We start from the raw sequence: 12,056 nt of genomic DNA, 5'->3' as shown, positions 1-12,056 counted from the left end.
GATAAAGGGTTGATACAATAATTGGGATGTAAAGGAAGTATGTATTAAAAACAGAAGAGAAGAAAGGATAGCAGTGATAAAATCTTAAATTATTGGGGCTGGGTGAATAAATTACATAAGGATCAAATTAGAGAGCAAGAGAGTTGACAGTTAATGAACATAAACCATCATTTGCCCACACAATCAAGCTGTCCGTGTTTTTTCTCAAATGGAAGTTCCATGTGGCAGTCTCAACAAACCTCAACTCTGGCTGAGGTCCAGGGAGATTTCCTCTTATGCATTGATTCTGGGCAAGGAAGTTGGAGTTGGGCAGAGTTTTAGAGAGAATGAGAGTCCTCCCTGAGCTTAATTCATTAAATACTCACCCTGATCATTTGTGCACAGGCTTCACAAGGAAGAGCTTGTTTGACTAAAACCATAAATTCATTGTATCGTGACAGTTTAGGTGAAAATGATCTTATATAAAACCTTACCAACTCGTTCATTTATTAAGTGAGAAATCTGAAGTTAGACACTGAGCAGTGTTAGCTTAAGAATCACAGTTACCAGTCAAGTCAAAAAATGAATGATCATAGACACCTAGTTTAGTGCTCTAGGTGTATCTTTAATCTGAGTAAAATAGAAAGAAAAGGAAAGGAAAGGTTTAACTTACACTGCATACATTAGAATCAAAGAGTAATAAGAACTTCTGAATTCTGGTTCTCTCTTGTGCTGCTTTTGAAGACTTCTGGTGCAAAATTTGACTTCACAGTATTTCATTTTACTCACTTTACCATATGTAAAATGTTAATCCTATACCATAGAGGTGCTATGAAGTTAATATTCACCTAGTAGGTTGAGACTGGCACATGTGGAAAAATATTAAATGAGTTATTGCTGTCCTTATTTTCTCCAGACTTAATGAAGCAAAGCAAGTACTCTGAGTATAAGGAGGACTGCCTGATTGTTAAATGAATAGTAAAATCTTATTTCAGGAGGGAAGGGCAACATGCCCTTATCAGGGTATTTGGATAGGAGATCGATATTTAATTTTTAACAGCTTATTTTTTGGTCCTTTGACTGTTACAGAGATGAAAATATACTTTCATCTGTGTGTGAACTAAAAAGGAAAGAGGGGATATAACACAGAAAATAGTCACACCAAGTATGTGTGTTCACTGTGGTCAAAACAAACATGTGTTCAATTATCAGCACTGATGTTTCGAAGGAGCATTCAAATTTCAAGAACAAGTGATATGTGAAACTTTTGAAATGCCCTGAAATATATTTTTAAAACTGCTTCTCTTTATTTTGTCACATTTTAAAAAAATATAAAAACAACCTTCATGGTATTTCTTACACTCCAAAGCCAGGGAGTTCAAGTCTCAGATCTCCCATCTAACAGCTCTGTGGAATGGGCCACTTTATATAACTTCTCCAAGCTTTGATTTCCTCATATATGAAATCAAAGTAATAATCCCATTTCATGAGATTTTTGTAAGGATTAAATAAAATGTGGCATCAGAAGTACTTAGCATAGTCCCATGTTTGGCACATATTTTTAGTGCTCAAAAATGTTAAAATATATGTACATGTATACATATTTCTCTATGTGGACTGTTATTCTATATATGGGATAGAGTAAAAACATTTGTAAATGAAATAAATATGTAATTTTGACAGAGATTGTGTTTTTGGAGGAGAATATTATGAGATTTCACTTAAAAGATATTTAAGAGATTACAATTAAAATGAAGATATCTGAAATATTTACCACCTCTATGTGTTGACATTGAAACAAAAGTCAGTCTGGAGGCACCAGTATTACTTCTGTGGTCCTCAAGGTCAGCTGAAATGAGGACATCAGACTGTTCTCATCGAGGCACTGAGCTTATTTTGTGTCTTGCATTTAGATCAGTGATTGCAGCTATAACCCAGCCCAGTAGAGTCCTTAGAGGCAAAGGGACTGCAAGTAAGCACTTTGGTAGAGTTTCATGGACAACTTTGCTGTGCTCCTGCAACCTTCAGTTGATTTGGGACATGCCAGGATTAGAATCACTGAGGCACATCAGACTGAGTGGATTTTATGATGAGTACAACTTGAATGCCATAGTGAGACCATCAATCACTCTTCACATGAGACTCCAATTTTCAAAAATGGAAGGTGGAAAATGAGGTTATTATGAGGATGATGGGGACCTGCTTTTATTTTTTTCAGCAAGAGAAACCATGCTGGATTTAAGGAAGAACTCTTCAGTGCATGAGTAGTTGGATATTATTTACACTGGAAGATGTGGAGTCTCTTTGAAGGGAGAATTTAAAATATATTTCAAAGTCAGTTTTTAAGTGATTCAGGATCTATTTAGAAACAGATGGATTAACTGGTTTTCTACCTTTTTTCTTTTTCAGTGTTTAATTCATGATGCTATGGAACACTTTAACTTTTTAACTTTGCTTGAAGTTTTATTCTTGCTTCCTAGGTTTATTTTTATCTCTTACATTGTAAGTCATAAATGCTTATTTTATTGTAGCTCTTCAATTATTTGGAGGTTCAATCTATAATTCTCTGACAATTTTACCAATCTGTTTATCACAGAAAGTTTGAGTATTAATATTAATGAATCAGAATACTTTTTACATATTCTGAATAACAGTGTTTACTATTCTGTATATAACTGCGAGCTGATGTCCTCTGTCTTCCTTATCTGTAGGGGTGAATAAAGGCATTTACTTTGGCTACCCATGCCGACGTCAAAGCTGTGCTTTAGTAAATATCCCAGCACCATGTGTCAACAAAATAATTTCACACATTGAAGATGTGGAGTCTAAAATACAGGAACATTTGAGACAGGTAAGTGACAGTTAAAATGCTGACATTTTCTGTAAGCTCTGTAGAGCGCATCAGGGTCTGTTACTTAAAGAACACAGGGAGTTATTTTTCTAATGATTCTTGGAATCATTTATAGAATCTTTGCTCAGTTGCATAATTTACTAATCTGGACATGTTTTTGATAGTGTCACTTCAGAAGGGTGAAACGACCTTACTAAATAGATTTTTTTCCCTACTTGTTTGTTCTTTATCCAAATTACTAAGTAATAATTTATCCAAATTACTAAGTAGTAATTTCCATAAGCCAATCTTGACTAGTAAATTGAATAGTATTTACATTTTTTGGGGGGACACTAAACTGATTAGATGATTAGATGAGTAAATTGATGTCTAAAAGGACAGAATGCACTTTTTAACGAGTTATGTTGTTCTAAAGACATATTTAATAGGTCTGTTAAAAGATAATATAATGATTCTTTCTTTGTCTTTTTACCGTTGAGGTTTGCCTTTGTTATTCTGAAGGGAGTTCAAACTTGAAATAATTATTTTCAAAGGATGGTGTAGGAATGATAAAAACCTTCTCATACCTTTTATTATTAACATTGTGTTTCTAAGCAATTAATGCACAATTATTTCACAGCCCACACAGGAAGATAAGTTTGGATCTGGCTCTGAGAAAGTTCTGATGGCGCCTCACCATGCTTGATCTAGGGTACTGTCTCCTTCTAAAAGCATTAGGGTGCAGTCTTTAAGATCACAGCCTTTATTTTTATTTTTATTTTTTTTTAAGATCACAGCCTTTAGAGCCACGTGTTCTGTGACCTCAGATGGTAAAGGAGATAATGATATTATGTTAGATATGCACTAGCATACAATACACACTCAATGTACATTAGCTATTGTTATTTCTATAATATTATTTATATCATTCTGTGTTAGTATTTTATTATCTCCGTTGACTCTTTGTTCCCCCAAATCAGAACACACTTCACAAAATGCTTTTGCAGGTCACGGGTCTAATGGTGGCCTGGGCCTTGAAGAGTATGTTAAGTAGATAGAAGAGAATTAGTATTAATTAATATTAATTGATATGATATGCTATGCACTTCACATGTGGTTTAATTAACAACTGTGTATGTTGTTAAAATGATGAAAATAGATTCATGGGTGTTTGTTAATAAACAATTATAATAGCTATAATTATAATAGCTGCACTGTGAAAGCTGTTATAAACCATTATAACAGCACAAAACTTTTGTTGAATGGTTATTGTTACATCTAATTGGTAAGTGGGGAATCATTTAAAATAGTTGAGAACCTTGTTGAAGGTTACAAGACAGAATTGGGATTTGAATACACTCTGTCTCTTATCAAAGCTCATGTTCTTTACCCAGTCCTACTGGAGATTCTGAGCAGTTAATGAACTGTTAAACACTGTAGATGATGGACCAGCTAAAAGATTACCTTAGATAAAATAGTTCACAGAATAAGCTAAGATATTTTACAGTTTATCTTCAGGAACACTGAAAAAATAGCCTTTCTTGCATATATATATATTATGTAAATGAGTGAGCTGAATAAAGAGAAAATCTCGAGGAGGACAGGCACCAGGGCTACTTGTTTAGTGCTGTCTCTGGTGCCTAGCTCAGTGCCTGAGACATAGTAGACACTCAATAAATGTCTGTTGAATGAAAAAATAAATAAGGACCTGAAGCAGAACTTGGAAAGATACATTTGAGGCACCTCTCCACTCAATATAGTGAAAGCTACCATTACCAAACATCTGCTATTTTCTAGCTACTTAACAAATTTATACTTTTGTATTTGTCCTATATAGGAATCCTAGTTTACTGGTGAAAGTTCTAAGACTTAGAAAGTCAGGTAGTTTACACATCCCACAGATAGTAAGCATTAGAGATGGAATTTGAACTGAGTTCCATCTGACGCCTAAGCCCATTACATGAAGGGTCCAGCAGCCAGCAAAGAGAAGAGAGTGTTTGCCCAAGTAGAGGTTCATTTAAATTTCTCCTGCTGAGGCCCCCAAATATGAAAGTATAGTTGAAATAATGCTGTTGACCTTGACTTTATTCAATCCACAGTGACATTTCCTCCCAACAAAGTTGGATTTTTCTTTGAGACTGCAAGAAGTGCATTTATGATGGAATTGGGGTGGGATCAAGGTCAGGGAGAAAGAAGTCAGTGCCCTTTAGTTTTTCCTCTCTTAATTCTCAACAGTTTCACTTTTGCATACATTGTTGACTGTGTTTCTTTACAAACTGCTTGATTTTTCAAAATAGTTTTATTGAAATAATTTACATGTCATAAAGTTTTCCATTTAAAGTGTATAATTCAGTGGTTTTAGTGTATTTACAGAGTTGTGGAACTATTACTATAATCACAAAAGACCGCATGTTATAGGATACTATTAATGTGATTGCCTAAAGGAGGCAAGTCTATAGAGACATACAGGTGGTTTCCTAAGGCCCAGGGTGACTGCTGACGGGTGTGGGGTTTCCTTCTGGGATGATACTTGTTTCTTTTATTAGATAAAGCTCTGTAAGTAATTGTAAAACTGTCATATACTTTGGGTATGGAATGTATTTGATCAGTGAAAGGTCAGTCTTTTTTGGATAAGCCTAGTTCTAGTTTGCTTGTCCATCATATCACTGTGGTCTCCTTTGCAGTCAGAATGAACACGTAGAGCTTGTGATTCACAGAGAGGCAACTGCCATAAGTTTGTCCATCCACTCTTGGAAGTTTAACTGTAATTCTGAACCTTGAAAAGGAAATTCTTTAGAGTAGTTACTGTGATCATTTTCTATATATTTCATTTTTGCAAAGAATGAGAAAACACTGCAAAATGATAGAAATAATTGCCTGGATAATTTCCAATACAAATAAAATTTGTATTATTTTTGTTCTAGTTTATTCTCCTAGACTGCCTATAGATAGCTTTATTTAATTTGGATTGATCTCTACTGAAATGAGAATTTCCTCTTCATTTAATCAATATAAGTCATTAAGATGCTACCATGATTTAGAAGAATGGCATAGAGAGAAAGTATTTAGAAATCATTCTTTAAAATATAAAGAATATATTGTACAGAAACAATAACAGCGTCATCAATAACAGCAATAATAAAGCTCATATTTACTAAGTGTTTACTATATACCGTAAACTGTATCAAACATGTAATGTGCATGATTTTATTAAATCTTTGTAGAAACCTTGTGAGGTAGAAACTCCCATTATCCCCAGTTATGGATGAGGAAAATGATTCTGGAGGTTGATTTCCTCCAAGATCATACAGTCAGTGGCAGAGCCAGGATCCAGACAAGGTGTGTCTGAGATCTAAGAATATCCTATTCACCACTGTACTGTGTCATCTATTCCTGAGAGTATCTCAGCTCTGAGGACCAAGTAGCAAGATTGTTACAATGCTTATAATTGTAATTGGAAAACTTGGCTTTGCTTACACCATTTCATACCTGTTTTTAATCCTGAAACCTTATCATCTGACCCTTTTGACCAAATACTTTGAGTTCTTTCATTCTGTTAATTCTATTTTGTTTGAAACTTAAAGAAATATTTGATATTTCTTCTGTTTTCAAGAGCTCTTAAAAAATCCTTTACATATTTTTAAATACATCCCTTCTCTTTTCTCTTCCCATTGCACTTAACATCTGAAAAGAGCTGCTTAAATTTGGTATCTCTGATTCCTCACCACCCAGTTACTCATTTATTCATTGCAATCTGGGTTTGGTCCCCATTACTCTAATGGAAATATCTTCAGAAAAGTAATCATTGTTTTTTCTGTTGTCTGTTGCTACATGTGCATGTGCACACACACACACACACACACACACACACATGCATACATACACACATATCTCTCTATAACTTTGTGTCTAGAACAAGCATTTATTTGGTTACCACTGAGCAATCTGTTCTGGGATCAGCTGGGCAATTTTGTTAGTTCTTGCTTGGGGCCAATCATGTGGATGCACACATCTGCTACCTCACCTGGGAATACTGATAAAGATGGCCTCACTCATATGTCCAGTGACTGAGAGAATGTTCTAAAAGGACAAATCTCAATGGGCAAGTGCTTAATAAAGCTTTGCTTGTGTTATGTTTGCTGAAGCCCCACTGGCCAAAGCAAAGCATATAATTAATCCCCCTGTTAATCCAGTACAGTATTAGGCCAGATGTGGATACCAGGAGACATGATTCTTTGGGGACCATTTATGTAGCAATCTATTAGTTAATCCATTGGCAACATGATGAATAACCTATCCAAATGCAAACTATGATCACCAGCTCCCCAAAAGTTTTATTCCATTATGATATCATGCAGAGGGTCCATAGTCACATGTTCTGCAACGGATACCGTGCAGATGATATTTCTCGGGTGCAGCTTCTTTTGACCGAGAGATATGTGAATTAAAATGACAAGTCAAATACTGCTCCTGCACACTTAGCATATAATGGTGAAGCGGGTAAGAATCATCACAAAAAACACTCTCATTTCCAAAAGTGGAAGAATGAAAGGCACATAGCATTTACTAATGCATAAAATTTTGAAATTTATAAGGGCACATGGTATAAGTCTACCACATCTGAGGCCGAAGAATGGTTCTTGATTAGGACTCAGTTCTGCTTCCTGGGAATAGTTTTCTAATTTGTTGTTCTTGTCACTTTACTCCGTGAGCTCTTGGTTTGGAGAGGTATTTTGATTTCTATAAGAAATATACCCAACTAACTATCTTGGACTTTTTCCTGTATTAATCTTCTCATGTTGCCATAACAAAACATCTCAGACCTGGTGGCTTAAATAATAGAAATTTATTTTCTCCTAGTTCTTCTTTAGAGGCTAGACGTCCATATTTTTTTAGATTCCTTTGAGTCTCTTACACTATTGTCACTAGAAAATTCCAGCAGTGTAACAAATACCGTAACCTGTTTAGAGGAGAGGAGTGAGTAGGAGATAGTTGGGAAGATGGGCAAACTGATGGAAACTTAATGCTGAAATACTGGTTTTGTAACATATTTGTGTATACAATATTCATTTAATGTATATCTGTGAGTGTGTAATTATGTGTGCATGTCTATAGCTATAGATAAATGTATAGATAGATCAATTGGCACATATAAATAAAGCATCTTATCCTTTCTGCCCATTTGCATTAATTTTTCTGTTAATTGCTGTTCATGTAGTTTCCCCAATTTTTTTATTGTGTTGTTATTTTTTATGTATTTACAGAAATATTGATAGATATCCCTTATGTTTGTGTTAGTTGCAAATTCTTTTTCTGCTTTTAAACTTATTTATGGTAGGTTTTTCATAGAGACATTTGTATGTAGACCAATTTGTCATGTGACAAATTCTGGGACTTTTGTATTGTTTTAAAAATTCTTTCTCATATTAAGATTTTTAATTTTTAAATTATTTCTAATAGTTTTTTTACATTAAGCTTCTTTAGCCACCTGAAGTTTATTTGTTGCATGAGGCAGATATGATACTTTATCTTTAATTATTCAGATTATCCTAATAACATTCATTGACTTGTTCATCTCCATTCATTTGAAATGTAAATTTTATAATAAATTCTTATATATATGAGTAATGAAATCTTTTACTTCTTTTAGTCTATTTTATATTTGAAGAATATTCTTATACTAAATTTTATTTTTCTATTTTTTAATATTGTGGAGAAAAGAGATATATACCTTGAATTTATTACTCACTTTTATTCATTCCAGTATTTCTGTTATATCTGAAATAAATTTTCTTATTTTTCATGCTCTAACCTTTCCTCAAATATTTGGATACTCTTTTGTCCTCGTATTTATAAATGATAGACCAGACTGATTACTGGTTGTTGGTATAACCTCTTGTTGTTTATTGTTGCTGTTAATATTTGTTTGCTTTTTAGCAGCTGTCAGAGTCTGCTTATATCAAAGGCTTTCATGCAGAATGTAAAAAATTTTTGCCAGCCTCTTTGTAAGTAGGAGGTAATATGCCTAGGCAAGAAAGTTGTGAGCCTTTGCTTTTGCCTTACTAAGCTTATATTTGCGTTTATAACCCCTTAGAATCTTTTCACTCATTGATAAATCTGTTTTTGTTTTTCTTCAATCACCTGTTTGTATCTGTGTAAGATTTTGCAGGTTACATAAGCTCTGTTTTGTTTCTCTCTAGAACCATAACTTCCATTCTTAGGCAGCTTCTCCATCTTAGGCAGATCTCCAGAGTGGTTAGAGAATTACTCTCATGGCAGTGAGTAGAAGGTAGCTACTCTGCCATGTATTCTGGATTCTTGAGATGGAAAGCAGCAAGAGCGGACTGACCCATCTCATCACAGGCAGCCCTTCAGTTGTTTACTTTGATTATCACTTGCTTAGTCTCACATACCTGGACTTTTTCATGAGCTCGGCAGAGAAGGCTTTCACCTCTCCTGAAATGTTCTCCCCTTGTTCTGCTTCTCAGTTATACTTTTCTTTGCTCTGTTTTCACCATCAGTCTCATCTTATTGCTCTATTTCTGGGAATTCTTTAAAAATATGTATTCTGGTGATTTTATTGACATATATATATTTTTTCCCCAGAAATTGTAGTATGATGTGGGAATTGAGGAGAAGTAACCATGTCTGTCCAATTTAAAATCTTGAATTGGAGATTATCTGTGAAACCCCTAACATTCTGACTGTATACTCCTTCTGTTTTTATTAATTTGTGCTCTTTATAGTCCACTGTACTATTAGACTTTATCTGTAGGATATGACTCCTACCAATAAGTTTATAGCCCAGAAGAGGGATAACACTATAAAAAAAACTGAATATCTGTGAACTCAAATGTAATTATGTGTTTTCTACTCTTTGGTAATATATTAAAATTCAGTGGATACAGTGTACTTCTGATTGTGTGGAAAGTCTTTTAGGAGTAAATGGCATTTGGTTTGACCCTTGCTGAAAGGGTAAAATTTAGAAGGAGATGAAAGGTGAGAACAATTATGTGGGAATAATAATAAAAAAACAGGACTGTGACTGCGTAGGATAAGTATTTATACCTGTTGTGGAAACAAAAGAGTATAATTTGATAAAAATATAATGGAGAATGTAAAGTATTAATAGTTTTATTAGTGAATATAAGTGTGAGCTAAGTTTAATATTGTTTTTGAGATGTTGAAAAATTGATTTTTATTGAGATCTTTCATTTTGACAGTTTGAAACTTCTTTGGAAGAATGGTAAGAGCCTTTCATACTTCTTTTGTATTTTTATGTTCAAAGTTTGATGATTAATCTGCTGTAACATGAGTTAATTGAGAGAGAACAGGAAATTGGAAGCATATTTTAATATTAGATATTCAAATTTATTTTTAAAAATATAAGAATTAGGGTATCACTGAAAATGGCAGAATGGGGATCTCCAAAACTCTGTCCTGCCACAAAACAACTGTAAAGTTGGCAAAAATTGGTTAGAATCAACTTTTGCAGAAATCTGGAATCTAGTCCAAAACTTACAACAACCAGGGGAAAAGTTAATGAAGAAAAAGTCTGCTACATTGTGTTAAGAAATGACTGTGACATTTTAAATTGTCCAGTTGCCATCTTCCAGCCCTTAGATTAGTGGTGGCCGTGAAACAAGCAGCCTGCACTTGTGGTGCACATTGCTAGTGCCAGAAGGAACAATATGGACCTTATTCTCAAAGAATTATGGTTCAATGTTTTGACCGGTCTGATGACTCCCTGAAGGAACAGCACAAAGGCTTGTCTTTGTTTTTCTTGACTTAGAGCAATCACAGAGCTGGAGCCACTTCCAGGGAGTGTTTGCTTAAAGCATTTAAAGGTGTATACTTGCCACCAGTGTCTGAGGCTGTGGTTAACAGTCAGGACAAGCATTAAACAGACTAAAATGCCTAGGAATAAAGATACTGGGGAAAAAAGATACATGGGGGAATGGGGTTTTTCAAAGCTCTCGTATGTACTGGAGAATGAAAAAGGGCACACGTATGACCAGTGCTAAACACATGCTCAGAAAAGACCAAGGAAACGAATCGTTTACCTCTGGCTGACCTTTAGGATCTGCATAGGCAAGAGTGAAGATAAAGGCAGAGTTGCAAGCAGCCTGGATAAAATGTTTAGTTTTTTACAAAAATTATGAGGGAAGCAAAGAAAGAAAGAAAATTTGTCCCATTAACAAGGAAAAAGAAAAAAAGAAATTAAAGAAACTGGACCTGAGGAAGCCCAGACATTGCATTTGTTGGGCAAAGACCTAAACAAAACCAGGAAACTAATATCTCAACACATATAGAATATCAATAAAGAGATAGGAATTATAAGAAAGAACCAAATAGACATTCCAGAGCTAAAAGGTAAAATAAATGAAATGAAAAATTAGAGAAATTCATCAATAGCTTTGGGCAGGCAGAAGAAAGAATCAGTGAACATATAGATAGATCAATTGAGATTATTCAGGCTGAGGAACAGAAAGGTAAAACAATGCAGAAAAATGAACAGGGCCTACTAGATCGAAGGTACACCATCAAGAATACAAATATACCCATAATTGGAGTACAAGAGTGACTGACAGGGGAGAGAAAAAAGAAAGAAGATGTAAGAAATATTGGCTGAAAACTCTTCAAATTTGATGGAAAAAATGAATCTGTACTTCCACTAAACTCAATGAAATCTAAGCAGGATAAACTCAGAGATTCACACTAAGACATAATATAGTCAAATTGTTGAAAGCCTGGATCAAAGATAGTATTTTGAAAGTGGCAAGAGAGAAGTGACTTATCATGTACAAGAGATCATCAATAAAATAAACAATTTCTCATCGGAAATTATGGAGGACAGAAGGCAGTGGAATGACATGTAAAATGCTGGAAGAAAATAACCTGTCAAACAAATATTTTGAGTCTTGCAAAAAGTGTCCTTCAAAAATAAAGGAGAAATTAAGCTACTCCCACCCCAGTAAGCAAAACCTGGGGGGCTCCATCACTATCAGACCTGCTCTATCAGAAATCCTTCAGGTAGTCCCTTCAGGCAGAAATGAAAGCATACTAGACAGTAACTTGAAGACATATGAAGAAATAACAACAGTAAAGTTAGCTACAAAGATAAATACAAAAGTCAGTATAATTGCATTTTTATTATGTATGTATTTTATTTTTCTATCTAATTAAAATTAAATGGATAAAATTAACTATAAATCTATATTAATGAGTATACAATGTATAAATGTGT

General features: G+C 34.3%; 1 protein-coding gene across 1 annotated transcript in view; it reads left to right on the top strand.

The window, feature by feature from the left end:
- CCDC178 (coiled-coil domain containing 178) overlaps positions 1–12,056 on the top strand; it is a 280,794-nt gene that overhangs the window by 29,276 nt on the left and 239,462 nt on the right. Inside the window, 2 exon segments of the mRNA XM_032467208.1 lie at positions 2,691–2,830; positions 10,033–10,055. Coding sequence (XP_032323099.1) covers positions 2,691–2,830; positions 10,033–10,055 — 163 coding nt within the window.

This window comes from Camelus ferus, chromosome 24, assembly GCF_009834535.1.
Source record: "Camelus ferus isolate YT-003-E chromosome 24, BCGSAC_Cfer_1.0, whole genome shotgun sequence".
Taxonomy (NCBI): domain Eukaryota; kingdom Metazoa; phylum Chordata; class Mammalia; order Artiodactyla; family Camelidae; genus Camelus; species Camelus ferus.
The sequence above is the reverse complement of the archived record's forward strand: the minus strand, read 5'-3'. Positions and strand labels throughout refer to the sequence as shown.